We start from the raw sequence: 17312 nt of genomic DNA, 5'->3' as shown, positions 1-17312 counted from the left end.
AAACGATTACATTGTTGTGCGCCCTTTCTGAGGTTAAAGACCATAACTCTATCTTTTTGGTGGCTAAATGGATTTACTTGGTGAAGGTGAAGATAGAGACTGTGTACAGGACACAGAAGAGATAAGGCTGGGCATTTATTGCCCATTTATGTAATTATATGTGTCACTAAGGACAAAGGTCCTTAAAACAAAGACCAGAGGCAAAACAGAAACAGTTCCTGAACTAAGAGAGATGGATTGGTCACTACTTCCCTCTTGGTGAATTTTTTTTTCCTGTGTGGTCGCAAGCCCTTTCATCTTATAATCACGCTTGAGAACTTAACCGTCTTTACAGGCTCAAGTTTGATGGCTGAAGAGATGCTTCACGTCCATAAAAAGAATATGGAGATTTCCCGGAGTGTTCATGGGCTTTGAAGCCCCAGGACAACACCTATTTCCCGAGGTCTGGCTGCTTTCGCTTGAAGAGGGAAGAGCAGCATGGACGTGCTAGATGAGAACGAGGCCTTGCGGCAGTTCTTTGAAGGTAAGAGCCCAGGCCGCCGCCGCCGCCGTTTCTGTTTCTGGCCCACTCCCACTCTCTCTGGCGGCTCCCACTCTCTCTGGCGGCTCCCACTCTCTCTGCCCGCTCCCACGCTCTCTGCCCGCTCCCACTCTCTCTGCCCGCTCCCACGCTCTCTGCCCGCTCTGTCGTTGGAAGGGTGCTATCAGATAACTCCAGAGTGGAACGACGGGTTTTATTTGCACCATTGATAGCAAAAGTCAGTGATACGGGTAATGGTTTTTTAAACACAGGATTCCATCTTCCTTAGCTTGATTGGTAAATGAGTCAAGTGAGCACTTGCATTATCACCCGCCTGTGTCTTATTGTTAGGGCTCATTCCTTCCAATCCTTTATGTTTTAAAAACGCCAGGTCTGTCCTCTTTCTAAAGTGACTTTATCATGTAACAAAAAAAAAAATAAGATCTTAATTAAGATATATAATTTTGAATAATTAATTTCAAATCAACCTAAAACAGCAAAGGAACCCCAGTTCCTGCTCCCATTTTTCTGCTTATTCTTAACACTTGAAAAACACGTAGCTGGAAGATCATTTGCTTTTGCAGTTGAGTTTCTCTTCTCCCTGGTGGAGTTTGACCAACACCAGCATTGTTACACGGGCCTTCACCCTGCTCCAAACCTAAGATGGCCGTGCAGTTGTTCATATTTCATTGGGAGGATAGTCTTATAATAGTGGGTCGTTTGAAGAAAAGATCTTGCCCTCCGCTGCCCCTTTATGATGCATGGTTGGGAGAGTCAACATTAACCCGGCTCAGGCTTCCTCGGGAAGGGAAATGTGGTCGAGTTTTGACACGGTCCAGGGTGTTTCACGGAAGGTGCACTGAGGGGGTCTAGGGTGCACTCACTCAAGAGCAGGCAGCAGCACACTCAAAGAAACGATATTATTATTATTAGTTTAGTGAAGGGTGCGACAAAAAGAGATATTTAGAGGTTGGAAAGCATTAAAACCCGAAAAAGGCTGAACGCTAATGAGTGGCAGTCACAGAAGGCATGGGAAGACTCTAGGTCACAGCCAAGAGGAACTGACACCATGAAGGAGTTGCCATGGTTTGGGTTTTGCCGGAAATGGCAAGAAAGTCAAGTTAAGCCCTGAGATTCGCTGAGTTCCTCTGGTCCTGCATTCAGTCCCCCGGAGTCCTGCCTGCAGCGGTGGCCAGGCTCGACATCGTGCATCTGGGCTGAGCTTGGTGTGTGCTCGATTCACCGATGCCATTTCGCTGATGTTTTCTGCGGTTATATCCTGTGGAACTGTCGTTTGAGCGGTAGGCAACAGCACTTCAAGCCGCAGCTGCCGCCGTGCTTTTCTTTTAAAAGAGAAACCACTGATTCTTTGTACAAGCAAGAAAGGTAGACTTTGCCTCCGACGACTGAGGGAACCAGGTCTCTGGTCTCTGCTTTTCCTGGAAGAGCTTTAGATTCACATGATCCGCCTGCTGTTCCTGTTTGTCATAGAGATCTCGATGATGCTGTTTCCATAAATCTCTTCTGTAGTTATTGGAATACTTAGTCGCCATAATATCATCATCATCATCATCATCATCATCATCATCATCATCATCACTATCATTATTACAGTTTCTTTTTTATCCTCAAACTAAACGATGCAGCCTCTCCAATGGGGAAAGCGTCCGTTCTCCATGCATAGAAAGATTGCCAGCGTTCCTTTGAGCGCAGAACAGGAGATCTGGCAAACTTGGGGGAAATACAGAGGCACAAGCCCCCCAAAATCACAGCTAGCTGCCAATTTTTAAAATTCCTTCCACAGTTTAGCAAACATCAAGTATCTTCTTATGCCATGTCTCTCCCACCTCTTTTAGGTGGAGGCTAGCAGGGTGGGGAAACTTTCCCCTTAGGTTTTTGTGATTTTCTTTCCCTGGAGCTTAAAGAATGAAAACCTTTAGAACAAGGAGAGCAAGACCGGATAGGGTGCTGTCGTCAGGAGGGCTGCCGTTGCAGCCATATTCCTGTTGATCGCTCGTTTTGAAACAAATGCAATCTTGCATTTAATTTCATTGGTTATTAGTGACACAGGACTTAGACACAATTAGTCACTGAATACATTTGGCATACCCACTTTTAAAGAGTGATTCAAATCTTTTGGGTAGAGGGATGTTTAACCTGAAAAAAAAATCCCCCTTTTCTGTTTAAAACACTATCAAAAATCATTCTGTTGTAGTACTATTTAATACGTAAATTGTAATATAAAGATATATTTTAGTTTATGTGTATGCGTGAGTGCTTGCTTGCACAGCATCTGAGCCTGGTGCTTGTAGAAGTCAGACGAGAATATGCTGAATTTTCTAGAACCAGAGTTACAGGTGGTTGTGACCCACTCAATGTGGGTGCACAGAACTGAACCCATGTCCTCTGCAAGAGCAGCAAGTGCCCTTAACCATTGTGTGTGTGTATGTGTATTTTGTTTTTTTTTCTTATTTACTCAGGTGTGTGTTTTGTTTTTCTATTTACTCAAGGTCTGAAAAAAATCAATAAAGCTTTTGACAAAATGTAACACATGTGAAAGCAAACTTTCTCTTTACCTTGGAGTTTTTATTCCAAATAAGACATTTTTCCTTCTAAGGATTTTGGTATTAAAGAATTTAAGTTGACAATATAACCTTGAATTAAATGACTTTGCTAGTCACAGTTCATGTTGCTGCTGGTATTTGTGTTAAAGTGGCTTACTGAAATCCAGCTCCCCTGTAGACATCTGTGGGAGAGACTTCTAGAACTCCAGGCTGTGCAAGGGCAGGGACTATCAGAAACAGCTTGTCTGACAAGCTGTAATCAACATAGCTTTGAACATTTCCAGGCAGCCATTATCACAAGAGGGCAGTGAAGACACAGGAAAGACAGAAAAAGCTGCCAAACCAGTGGTTCTCAACTTGTGGGTCATGACCCCTGCCTAGGACCATTGAAAAAACATTTACATAGCCGGGTGGTGGTGGCACACGCCTTTAATGCCAGCACTTGGGAGGCAGAGGCAGGCGGATCTCTGTGAGTTCGAGACCAGCCTGGTCTACAAGAGCTAGTTCCAGGACAGGCTCCAAAACCACAGAGAAACTCTGTCTCGAAACATTTACATATTTACACTGCAATTCACAACAGTAGCAAAATTGCAGTTATGAAGTAGCAATGAAAATAATTTTATGGTCTCCATAACATGAGGAGCTAAATTAAAGTAAAGGGTCACAACAGTAGGAAGCTTAAGAACCACAGTGCTGTACACAAACTCTTTGAGAATACCACGGCAATGCAAAATTCAGGAGAATGCAGAACGCTATGGAGCAGAAAAACAATGACCCATTTTTTTTTTTACCTAGATTAATCTTGAAAGGCTTCAAGGGAGGCAAGCTAGATCTGTTGAGTAGAGGAGAGAAAAAAAACTTGAAACATGCTTGCCCTATACAGCATACAGCAGTCACCCCGTAATACATGCAAAGAATGAGTGAAAGAACAGTGTGAACCCCATTCCTGTCAATCCACAGCTGTTGAATTCCAACTCCATTTGAGGCGATCGGCAAGTTCAAATGCAGGGAAAAAAAGGATAAATCGCCCAGCGGCAGAATGGTCTAGTGACTGGAGTAGAAGAAGTAGACACAGGGAATTGCTATTTCGTGGAAAGACTTAGATGCCCTTATTTTCAGAGATACAATGATAATTGTCTTGAGTGGTCCTTGTGTATTATTTCTCCATTGGCTGATGTTTCTGGCTTTCCAAGAGAAGGGTCAGAAGCCCGGAATAGCTGAGTGCAATGTACAGGGCAGACATGACTCACTGCTGAAGCTGGTCCTGGGCAAGGCTTTCCTGTGAGCCAAGAATACCATCCACCATCAGTTGCCAGCCTCTTGATTGTCTTTCTCTCACACTGAGATTCCCACTTTGTCCTTGTCTCAAGCAATCAGTTCCCTTCTGCTTGCTTCCTTCTGCCCCGGCAGATTCTCGGCTCTCACAGAAGAAGCAAACGGCAAATGGCCTAAGACCATCTCCCTCCTCTGTAAGCTCATGAGTTCCAAGTGCTTTCACGAAACACTGATGCTGTTCTGACCCAGAGGGTCAGAAAGGTTACTCTTCATTGATGGGAGACTTGGTAAAGCTCTGAAGTTAGACTTCTAGACACAGTGTTGCCTCTGGTCTGAATTCCTCTGAAGACAATGAACTTGTTTATCTGCAACATAGCTTTTACTTCTGTGTGGAGACAGCCTGGACCTTCCAGGAGACTGAGAAAGATTAAGTCAAGGACAGAAGAACCAGCCAGATCACCCGAGTGATTGAAGATCCTTAAGGAAGATATTTAACTCCGATCTTAAGTTAAGCTTCTATTTGATATGGGAGGTTGATTAGAAACCATGTAAATGGCATGAGCTATGCAGGACAGACCTAGTGATGGGCAATTTCGAGTTTAAAATGCAGCACAAAGGGATCAGCGCTGACTTGGGCCACCTGCACACCCATCGCATTTGAAACCTATTGGGCTTGTCAGCATCTTCCCTTGGATAAACCCCCCAAGAGAAGGATTTCATCACCTGCCTCGGTGTTAGTGATGTCATCCTTTCGGCTTTGAGTCAAGCCTGGGTATCTGGCAGACTTGGCTGTGGCTTGGGTTGTTCAACACACAGGCGCTGACGTAGAGATGACCTAGAAAAAGGAGGCGGTTGTCTCCACCATCGTGCCATTCAGGGCTTACACCTGTCCAGTTTTCCATTGCTGCTGTGTGTTTTTGTTTAGGCTTGAGTTTTGGTTTTGTGAAATGACGGTTTGTTATGTAGCCCAGGCTGGCATCAAACTAAAAATCCTCCTGCCTCTCTAAGTGGTGGGATTTCAGGTATGCTTCACCACCTCTAGCTTTTTGTATGTTTTAAACAAAGTACAGAGGGTTATATGACTTTACTCTGTAGCGTTTGACCTTCTCATGAAACACAGTGCACTATGCTTATCATCGGTTATTCTTGCTGATCTGCAGCAGAGGTCCGCAAGCTGTGACCTCGAGTCCACATCTGACTGGAAGCCCGTGAAGGCCAATAAAGTCTAGCAGAACACACCTAATCACACCCGTGTTGCCTACAGCCGCTTTCATGCTCTGATGGCAGAACTGGGTGCTTTCAACAGAGACCATCTGGGCTGTAAAACCTAAAATATTTGCCATCTGGTCCTGTACGGAACATGTTTGACAGCCCCTAGTCTGCATCCTAATTATCAATAATAGTTGTTATTTATTGAGCATTTCTGTTCTGAGTATGGGATAATGATTAAGACCATGGACTTTGAGTCAGTCCTCCTGGTTGTGAATCGTGGTTTTGCAATGTGCTGTTTCTAGGATGAGTAAGCCTCTCAGTCCTTATGTTTCCCAATGTGTAAAATAGAAGCAGTCATATCATCTCCATTTGTGGTTTGTGGCACCATGCTGGTGCACAGAGGTCAGTAGTTTTTCCTATGCTTATTTTTAGGGTTATCATTTTTTTTTTCAAGTTACAGAGGTTCCAGACCATGTTTTCTTCTCCCTTGTGAAACTTAAGACTGAAATTAAATAGTTAGGTTAAATCTTGTTTAAGTTCATCCAGGCAGCAAGTGGCTTGCAAGGTCACTGCTGAGCCTTCGGCTATGGACTAGACTAATAACTTGACAGGATCATGAGAAAATGTAGCTTCATTGAGATGAGAACAGGTAGAGGAAAGAATAGCTAGAGATGAGAACAGCTGGAGGTGAGGAAAGCTAGGGGTGAGAACAGCTGGAAGTGAGAACCGTTGGAGGTGAGGACAGCTGGAGGTGAGGACAACTAGGGGTGAGGACAGCTGGAGGTGAGAACAGCTGGAGGTGAGAACAGCTAGGGATGAGGACAGCTGGAGGTGAGGACAGCTATGGGTGAGAACAGCTGGAGGAGAGAACAGCTCAAGGTGAGAATAGCTGGAGGTGAGGACAGCTAGGGGTGAGAACAGCTGGAGGTGAGAATAGCTGAAGGTGAGAACAGCTGGAGATGAGAACAGCTAGGGATGAGAATAGCTGGAGGTGAGGACAGCTAGGGGTGAAAACAGCTGGAGGTGAGAATAGCTGGAGGTGAGAACAGCTGGAGATGAGAACAGCTAGGGATGAGAATAGCTGGAGGTGAGGACAGCTAGGGGTGAGAACAGCTGGAGGTGAGAATAGTTGGAGGTGAGAACAGCTGGAGATGAGAACAGCTAGGGATGAGAATAGCTGGAGGTGAGGACAGCTAGGGGTGAAAACAGCTGGGGGTGAGAATAGCTGGAGGTGAGTACAGCTGGAGATGAGAACAGCTAGGGATGAGAATAGCTGGAGGTGAGGACAGCTAGGGGTGAGAACAGATGGAGGTGAGAATAGCTGGAGGTGAGAACAGCTGGAGATGAGAACAGCTAGGGATGAGAATAGCTGGAGGTGAGGACAGCTAGGGGTGAGAACAGCTGGAGGTGAGGACAGCTGGAGGTGAGAACAGCTAGGGGTGAGAATAGCTGGAGGTGAGGACAGCTATGGATGAGAACAGCTGGAGGTGAGAACAGCTGGAGATGAGAACAGCTAGAGATGAGAACAGCTAGGGGTGAGAACAGCTGGAAGTGAGAACAGATGGAGGTGAGAACAGCTAAGGGTGAGGACAGCTAGGGGTGAGAATAGCTGGAGGTGAGAACAGCTGGAGGTGAGAATATTTGGAGGTGAGGACAACTAGGGGTGAGTTGCTTTAGGCTCCAAGGGTAATATTGAAGCCATCAGCAACTATGGCACTGGAGAGAGGAAGAGAGAAAACGGAGACTCTCCAAAGAAAGAGAAAAATGAGCCAGAATTTGGTGATGCCACTAACAGGAGGTAGGCTAGTCATTTGCCATGTGACATATGACCTGCAGTCAGGCATAGTGGAAAATTCTGGAAGCAGAAATGAAAAACCAGAAAAGGGCTTCTCTCACTTGCAGAGAAAACCACCTTTGTTTGAGATGACCCCTAATTCTACTGTCTCTTACTATGCATGGAGGCTTGTTCTAGGTTCTAACCTTCATAAAATATGTTGAAAAATACTCCCAACTCCCCAGTTATTTACCTTGGATGCTTCTGCATAAAGCAGAATTGTTGGCACATCAATATTGTTAGGTTACCTGCTATAAAGTTTGGGTGTGGGGGAGGATTGTTTTACTCTAAATCAGTGGTTCTCAAAGGGGGTAGCAACCCCTTCATCAATCTTTATCTCCAAAAATATTTACATTACAGTTCATAACAGTAGCAAGATTACAGTTATGAAGAGCAATGAAAATATTTCTATAGCTGGGGTCACCACAACATGAGGAACCGAATTAAAAGGTTGCAAGGTTAGGAAGGGTGATAACGACTGCTCTAAACCCATCTGCTCATCTGCATCCTTCCAGTTGCCCCATGTTGAGTTGCATTTCTTCGATCTAGAAAAAGTTACTCCAAGTCCAGAAGCCTGGGATATAATTCCATGGGGTGGGGTGGGGTGGAAATGTGTATTTGTGAATGGTCATATTGACAAGAAAGCTCCCGGCTCAAGAGCCCAGATGTAGAAGGGATAAGGTACCACTGAGACTGTCCAGGATTACAGTTCAGAGGTTTAGTCCATTTTCGTTATGGTGGGAAGCAAGACAGCATGCATGCAGACATGGTGCTGGAGCTGAGAGTCCTTACGTCTTGATCCAAAAGCAACAGGAAATGATCTGTCTCTCCAGGAATTATGTGAGCATATCTGAGACCTAAAAGCCTGCCTCAACAGTGACACACTTCCTCTGACAAGGTCACACCTCCTAATAATGCCACTCCCTTTGGGGGCCATTTTCTTTCACACTATCACTATCACTGTCTAACTAACTGTCTGTCTGTCTGTCTGTCTGTCTGTCTACCTACCTACCTATCATCTATGTGTCTGTCTATGTATCTATGTACCTATCACCTATCTATCTATCTATCTATCTATCTATCTATCTATCTATCTATCTATCAATCATCTATCTATTATCTATCTATCTATCTATATCTATCTATCTATCTATCTATCTATCTATCTATCTATCTATCTATCTATCTATTATCTATCTATCTATCTATCTATCTATCTATCTATCTATCTATCATCTGTCTATCTATCTATCTATCTATCTATCTATCTATTATCTATCTCTCTATCTATCGATTTATCTATCCATCCATTCATCCATTTGTCCATCTATTTATCTATATGTGGGAGCATGCCACAGCATGCCTGTAGAGATTGGAGAACTTTGCAGGTCAATTCTCTCCCCCACAATGTGGGTCATAGGGATAGAAAGAACACAGGTTGTTAGGCCTGGTGGCAAATGATGAGCTATCTGGATCTCTTCTTTCAATGCTGTTTCTGCTTCCAAACATCCACCTACCTCTCCCGTTTCATCACTAGTCTCTCATAAACAGCCACTGTCTTCACTTTTCATCTCCCTTTCAGTTCTGGCACACTGTGATCTGACTTCTGCACCCATTTATTTGGAATGTCTTCCCATTGCTAGAGTCCATTGGAAGTCTTTAGCCCGGGTCCTCTGAGAGTTGCCTGGCCTTGCCACAGTCACCTTCTGTTTACCCATGCACACTCTCCTAGTTACGTCCATGGTATCCTTGCCTCTGACTCTCATCCAGCTTGTTCCTCTCACTCCCTTGAAGTCACCCAGCCTCCTCCATGTCTGCTCCAGACGACTGCTTCCAAAGCACAACTATGTGAGTGTCACAAGCTTACCCAGGGGTTCCCACTTCTAAGCACAGCCCAAGCCGTTGATAAGCTCCAGGCCTGTGCTGATAGCTCCTGAATATTCCCATGCAAGCTAGATGCCCCCGCTCCTCATCCAGACTGCGCTGGCTCCTGTGTACTCTTCACTTCTCCAAAACTTTTGCTGCTCTCTCTCTCTCTCTCTCTCTCTCTCTCTCTCTCTCTCTCTCTCTGTGTGTGTGTGTGTGTGTGTGTATAATAACAGCACTAGAGACTGGGAAACTTATGAAGGAGGTACATTTATGTATGACAGTTCTGGAGGCTTGACAACCTAAAAGATTAGGACCTGGCATCCTCATGTGGCAGAGGGCAGAAAGGCAAGAGAGCATGCTGGATGAATACTGCAGGAGATCTGTCTATCTAGAGTGCTGATACCTGCGCTGATATCAATATCTTAGCAGTTAAGAAGCCTGAATGCTTTTCTAGAGGACTGGGCTCGATTCCCAGTATTCACGCGATGGCTCACAGTCATCTGTAACTACAGTTCCATTGAGTCCAATGTCTTCTTCTGCCCTCCATGGACACTAGGCATGCTAGTGGTGCATAGACAGACATGCAGTCAAAACATACACTAGTAATAAAAAGGAGTCTTAATCTTATCCTGAAGGATAAAGCCCTCCTGACCTCCTTACGTCCTAAAGGCCCACTTCTGAGGGCTATCACATGGCAATACTTGTGAAGGCTATCACATGGCAACACTTCTGAGGGCTATCACATGGCAACACTTGTGAAAGCTATCACACATCAACAATGTGCAGTTCTGGGAATCAAACCCAAGAGCTCACACACGAGAGACAAATGGTCTCCCATTGACCGACATTTCCAGCCCTGTGTTAATTCCTACCGCATTCAACGCAGTGAACTGGTAACATTGCTATCACCAGTTTACAATCCAGGGAAGAGATTCATGCAGGATATTATGTGCTGTGTTATTAGATATCAGAGCTTGGATTTGCACAGAAGTCTGTCTGACTCTTGAAGGCTGGATATCTATAGCGGTGGTTGTAGAACTCATGACTTCTGCTAAAGCACCCAGCTGTTTAATTTTTACAGTTCGCGTATAAAATTATTGTGGAATGCAAGTAGTTGGTACTTTCCTGCCTCTTAGAGAAGCCCAGCTCCAACACCATGGCAATGGACTATTCTTACAGAGCAAGTAGTTACAGGACCAAAGAAAGAACCAAACAACCTCTAACACAAACACGGGAACATCAATACTGACCCATTGTGCTGCTCGTCTTGTTCCAACACCCTGCAGGGGAATCTAGGCAGCTGGGTCTGCCCTGAAGTTGAATAGTAAATACTGACTCTTGCCCTTGGCATCTAGGGTAGCCAGACTGAAGACAAGACCAGCAAGATGATACTCCAGGATTTGTTACCCTGGTGATAGCAATAAAAGAAACGAACATAGTGTATAGCAATGGAAAGAAACATGTTCGTGATATTTTGTAGTTGGAGTTAATGTCACCTTTGCAGTCCAAGGCTCTCAACGCTTTAAGTATTGGGAGTTGAGAAATACATTTCCTAAGATTCTGTCTGAAGCCTTTACTTTCATGTGTGCCGGCCTGGCTTTGAACCCTCGCTCTTTTGTTTCCCTGTTGTTGACTTATTTAACTTGGCTACTAACTTAGCCTTTTAGACCAGTGGGCTTTTTCTTATTCATAATGGGAAGAATAGCTCCTACTTTACTGCACAGTGTTGTAAGGATTAATGCTGAAATGCTGAAACGGGGGGAATCAATAGTAGTTATTGATCCTTATTATACTACAACTGTGAAAAATTCAAGTGCTTATTTTATTCATTTTGAGACAAGAATGAATCTAAGATTGTACACAGACCCATACATTTCTTTTTCAAGGAAATACTCCTGTCTCCAGGGAGCTACTAAAACTTTTACACGCTCATATTAGTTATCAAGCCTTTATAATCATAAAATCCATTTATAGCCCTTGATTGCTAAGCAACAAGGACAAAGTACTCAGTATTTCCTTTTACTACGAAAGGTTCAACTTTTCCATATTTGTCGTGAAATCAGCATAGTTTAGAAAGGACAGAACATCCTATTTCTTAAAGGACTTAGCTGGCATTTTTGTGTAGAGGTAGACTCAAGCCAGAAAGGAATACAGTGTGATTATTTTGCTGTTATTACATAGACTATAGCATTGTCTGCTATTTATACAGAGTGTGAACATAGAAGTCTGGAGTTGAGAGGCTACAAGTTCATTTTAAGGTGAGGTAGCATGTTACTCGTGTTCTGAGATGCTCTCACTGTGAGGCCCTGTGCTTTTATCCAGCACTTGTCTTGAGGGAAAGTAGAGGCGTGCTTCCTGCACAGTAAAGCCTTGCTACACACCTGTGGACCTTAGTAACCAACAGCTGAAACAGTCAGGGCATTCAGCCAGACTCGACAGGGTTTGAGAGAGCTGACTTTTAAGAGTCACAATCGATCAATGTAACCAACGTCCTTACATGAGATCAACATATTTAACCACTTCTGTTGTTTTTCAGTAGGTAAGGCTTTGGAAGTCCCCAAAGAGTATACCACTGTTTAAAGTTTTACAAAGAACTTCAGGACAGTGTATTTTGAGAGCGCTTGAATGCAAAATTTTAATAGGTTGATGCGGCTGTTTCTCTATTCACCCATATTAAAGTAGCATCAAATCAGATTAGACTGTTCTTCCTGAAGTCTGCCTGCTCTTTGTCTCATACGCATTTTATATAAGTGGAGGGGTACTACGGGTGCTGAGTGGGGACAATGGTCCTCTTCTTCCTTTCTTGTGGAGTTAGAAAGACTATTACTTTGAAACAAATCTACCGAGAAGTCCCATAGAATATCATTCATGCAGGAAGAGACAGAAAGGATGCTAAAGCTTCTATAATTCCCGATGGTAACAGCTAGTCAAAGCCTCGTCGCTGAGAACAAACGGCCTTCAGAAGGGTTTGTCTGTAAATGTGACAGTAAGCGCTGTCTGTTAGAAATGGGTTGGTCCTGTTTGACCAGAAGAGAGAGACTTTAAAAATCTCAAAAATAAACAACAACAAAAGGAAAAATCAGAAATCTAGACAAAAAAGAAATCTGTTATTTTATTATCATATGTGTTATCTATACATCACACATATAAATATATTTTATATAAGAAATGTAAATATGCATATCCATATATTATCTACATGTGCTAACTAGAGTACCTTCAGCAGCATTTGAACTACTGTCTCTGTCTGCTTGTCTAGAAGACAAGGCAGAAATCTGCTGCCCAGGGATCTGAAAAGCTGAACACGGTGGTGAGATCAGATCTACGGAACAGCACCAAGGATTTCTCTGTCTCTGATAGCCTTCTGTGGACAAGAGCAGTGATCTGTGTGCTCCCGTTTTACTTTCTCTGACAGTGTGTTCCCAGTCCATCAGTCCATCTTGTGTGTTTCCTTTCCACTTTCCCAGTTCTGCTGTGCTTGTTTGCAGACTTTCATCCCTATGTGCCCATTGGTCCTAACTCACCTCTGAGAGGAAGACGATTTACAAATCCAATTTTCCTTTGCATGCGTTGTGTGTGTTACTGTGGACACAGAGAGAATGCAGAGAACAACTATGTGAGTCCCGGGGGACTGAACTCAGGTCATCAGGCCTGGAGGCACACACCTGAGCTGTCTTATCTCCCCACAGCTTCATAAAATATGAAAAATATGTTAGTATAAGTATTTACATATAAAAGTACACATATAACAGAACAATCACACACATACACATATGCATGCATATATTTGTATATATATTTATATTGAGTCCATCTAGTGTTGATCATATATATGTACATGTATTTAGGTCTGACCGCTTTGGATTGGAAAACCAATCAGGGATTTTGTTTGCTGGAGAAAACTGATTCTCCCTCTCTCTGCAACCACTGATTGCCTGTAGCCCTTCATCTGGTGAGGGGATCAGTGTGAAATTTCCCCCATCTACATGGGTAGCTGTCATTATATAAGTCTTGTGGAGACTTCCTGGGTGCTGCTTCCCTGTCACATATAGAAGACGCTTCTAGCAGCAGGCATCCTGTTCCTCTGGCTCTAATGCTCTTCCCTGCCTCCACTTACACAAGGTCCCCTGACTCTTAGAGGCTAAGGATTGTATTGTGGATGTATTGGGTGGGGCTTGGCATTCCATGGTCACTTATTCCCTGCGTTTTCAGCAGTCGTGGGTATCCGTCAGAGTCTCCCCCTGCTGCAAAGGGAAGCTTCTTGGATGCGGATGGGAGCCACACTTATATATGTGGAAGGATAGGTATTTAGAATACAGTTAGAAATTGTGTTGGTTTAGGAAAATGGCAGTAGTGAGGTCTCCTCTGGGTTCTGCGATCTCTCCAGTCACGGGTAGCTGGCTAGGTTTATAGACCGAGAAATGAATTCCCTCTGTTGAGCAGATGTTGGTTATCCCCACGACAAGAGTGCCACTATTGCGCCATTGAGGATACCTTACGGGACTGGTCATGATTGTAGTTCAATCATGGGTCAGACTATCAATTGCTTTTCTCTCCTGGAGGCCTGCACAGCACCTTCTGAGAGTTAGTCCTCAAGAAGGAAGCTTCCAGATCAGGCCCAGCATTTGTAGGGTATGTGTGGCCAGCACCATCCTCAGAGGTGCTCTGCTCCTTCCCTGCTCCCATCAGCCTCATCTGCCTAGTCACCGTCAGAGAACTCTCGAATCTGAGAAGGGAGTCTCTGTCACATGGATCGCAACTGCCGTTAACCGGTTTTCTCTCCCCCCACTTCCTTTGTCTTCATAATTTAGCAACTGCAATTCTCTGAAGCCACAGCATGGTCATAAAGGGGAAATGTCTTCACTTGCTGAAGTAATAAGTCACTTGAATATGAATTTAACAAACTGCTTAAGTTTGATTAGGACCATCACTGTTTTTATTGACCTCTAGTAGTTTTTCACCAACCTTATATCCTGCTATTATTTTGTATGATTCTATAGGAAGTACACATACAGTATGTGACAGTAAGATACACCGGGTCCATTGCAACCACTAAGACTGCATCTCTGAAAAAATGGGGCTAATAAAGAGTGATGTGATAAAGTGAGCTTGCTTTATCTTAGTATTAAATGTTAAGAAATACTTTCAAATTGACTAACATGGTGATAGTATGTACATTTATAGTTTACCAAACTTTCCTTTTCTGGTTAGCTGACTCTCAGATGGCTCACCTGGAGAGTTTTCTGCTCTTCCTGGACTGTCCTTAGGTATTATACTAGTGCCCACCTTTCCCTCGAAGGGCCTTGCCATGGTTAGCTTCCGCTTTCATAGACATAAATATAGCATTTCCTGGGAAGAGGGAAGCGCTATTGAAGAGCTGCCCAGATCAGACTGCCCTGTGGCCATATCTGTGAGGTATTTTCCTACTTACTAATCAATGAAGGAAGGCCCCGTCCCTAGGCAGTGAGCCTGGGCTATGTAGGAAAGATAGCTGAACAAGCCAGGGGTAGGAATCAAGTAAGCGGCACCCCTTTGTGGTCTCTGCTTCAGTTCCGGCCTGCGAGTCTCTGTCTTGAGTTCCTGCCCTAGTCTTCCCTTAGTGGTGGACTGTAAACTGTAAGCCACATTAACCTTTTCCTCCCCTAAGTCGGTCATGGTGTTTATTACAGCAACAGAAACAGGCATGGGTCTCACATCCTCAAGAGGCAACCTGTGTGTCGAGGAACAAGGACCTATTTTCATAGTCGATGATCTTATGGCCACAGCCCTCCATTTAGCTTTATCAATACTTCCTCATAGTGACCTGCGAGAGGACTCATATCTTGGTCATCTATTCATCCCCAAGCAAAGCCCAAGCTCCTTGCTTAGCTCACTGATTGCACCCTGTCAGAACAGCACTAGGCAGTCAAGGCCAGACTGAGACCTTCTCAGGCTCCGTGTGCACCCGCCTCCTTCACGTTCTGACACTTGAATAATTTGCCGTTCTCTATTTATCCAAGTCACAAGTGGCATTGTTAAGAAGGATAGGAGCAGAGTCCTTTTACACTAAACAAACTTTTCTCTAGGTTAGCCTTCTGGAGGGCAGTCTAGAGCAGTGGTTCTCAGCCTTCTTAGCGCTGCAACCCTTTAATACAGTTCCTCATGTTATAGTGACCCCCCCCCCACCATACAATTGCTTTCGTCGTTACTTCATAACTGTCATTTTGCTATCATTATGAATCAAGATGTAGATATCTGTGTTTTCCGATGGTCATAGGTGACTCCTGTGAAAGGGTCATTTGATCCCCAAAGGAGTTGTGACCCACAGGTTGAGAACTGCTACGAAAGCCATCAAATTCTGTGAAATTCTAAAGTATTCCCTTTGCCATTGTCTGTCCTCCCTACAGCTCTTGTCGCCTACTTCTGACCTGTCTACCACCTTGCCCCTGTTGCACAATGTGCAGTGTATGTATTTACTCAAATTTAATAAAGATTTATTTTCATTTTATCTCTCAATTATCAGTCATACCATGTTAAAGTCCAGAGGGAGCTCACTTAGTCACTGTCTTTAACAATGGGTCCTGTTATCTGTGCTGGGCAAAGCTGATTAGATTCTGGCTAGATGGATCTTAGATAGTCACATAAGGAAACCGGGAAATTCTCAGGAATTGGGACAAGAGTGCACTTTTGGAATTGGGACACGAGTGCACTTTTCTCGGGTGTGTTGTCCGGCTGCTCACTTCTGTACTAGTCAGTCTTCTTATCACAGGGACAGAATCCCTTGTAGGAGCCACATAAAGATGGGGAGATCTATGGTGACACACCCCTGCATGGCAGTGGTAGCCAGCATTGTGGCTTGGTCCACAAAGTGGCAAGAACTTGCAGCTTGTTTACCTTATGGCTGACCAAGAAGCAGAGACAGGGTTAGACGCGGAGCAGGACTGGGACACTCAAAGTCCACTCTGTCTGCCAGCTAGGTCTTATGTCACAAGGCTCTGCAACCTCCCCAGTCAATACCACTAGCTTGGGACCAAGCATCCAAACACGGGCCTGTAGGAGACATTTCACACCCAAACCTAAGTCAGCGAGAATGTGAGATGGCCAGCAGCACAGTTGCTTGAGGCTTGAACTTATTTCTCAGGCTTCTCACCCTGGTCTCACTTCAGTCTCAAAACACTAGTGTGACTACATAGGGCTGAGGATCAGCTATACTCCGTCAGACCGACCACAAAATCCAGTGGTTTATAATATTTGTCTCTACAGATATTTAATATTTCTCTATGAGGAAAAAATGATCAGCCCCGATTTGTAGCGTTTTGATGGCATAGGCATTCCTACTGTGACCAGTTTTAAGCTAGTCACTCAATGTAGCTAACTATGATTTTGGGATACAGACAACAGTATATACTCGTTGGCTTCTTCACCCTGTTGCATATTCTCCTCCTTTCTGGACTCTGTTTCCACTGAACAAGATCAGAGTCATGTGACATCCAATAGCCCAGAACCTGCTCTTGCTGACAGTTGCAACCTATTGACCCCTGTTCCCAAAGCCTTTCCTGACACCATTTCACCCCGCTGAGTCACTGAGGTATCCCATAATGCCTTGCAGGCATTCTTACTATTTATTGAATAGCTAGCTACCCTACGGCAGGTCATGGTCTAGGTGGTGCAGATGTTGCTATGGCATCTTTATGTTTATTCTTTCTCACTGGCCTGTTCACTTCTAGAGCAGAGACACTGATGGTAACCATACAAGGTAGCGCTTGCTGGCCTGGTAGCTGGACTAAGCGCTTTGTGTGTATTATCTCGTTTATTCTCATAGCTCCATGAAGTAGGGCCCTGACCGTCCTCTGATTGATAGGGAAATGAGGCAGGCCAGTCTCCTGACTGTAGGCAAAAGGACCTTCAAAGTCATACACATGATCATATTACTTCTCTGCTTCAAATGTTATGTTTGTCGTCTCTCTGCAGAAGCTCTACCATGTATGATTGGATCAGTTACTTTCGTGTCTCCATGATCAATGGCCACATCCTTTTGATACGGGGATGTAATCCATTG

The 17312-nt window shown here is 44.2% G+C and overlaps 1 protein-coding gene across 1 annotated transcript in view; it reads left to right on the top strand.

The window, feature by feature from the left end:
* Positions 1-477: 477 nt before the first annotated feature.
* Positions 478-17312, top strand: part of Myrfl (myelin regulatory factor like) — a 100854-nt gene continuing 84019 nt past the window's right edge. The window contains exon 1 of the mRNA XM_057757420.1: positions 478-523. Within this exon, the coding sequence (XP_057613403.1) occupies positions 478-523 (46 nt within the window). The remainder of the gene's footprint in view (positions 524-17312) is intronic.

The sequence above is a fragment of the Chionomys nivalis genome, chromosome 25 (assembly GCF_950005125.1).
Source record: "Chionomys nivalis chromosome 25, mChiNiv1.1, whole genome shotgun sequence".
Taxonomy (NCBI): domain Eukaryota; kingdom Metazoa; phylum Chordata; class Mammalia; order Rodentia; family Cricetidae; genus Chionomys; species Chionomys nivalis.
This window is presented reverse-complemented; position numbering and strand designations above follow the sequence as displayed.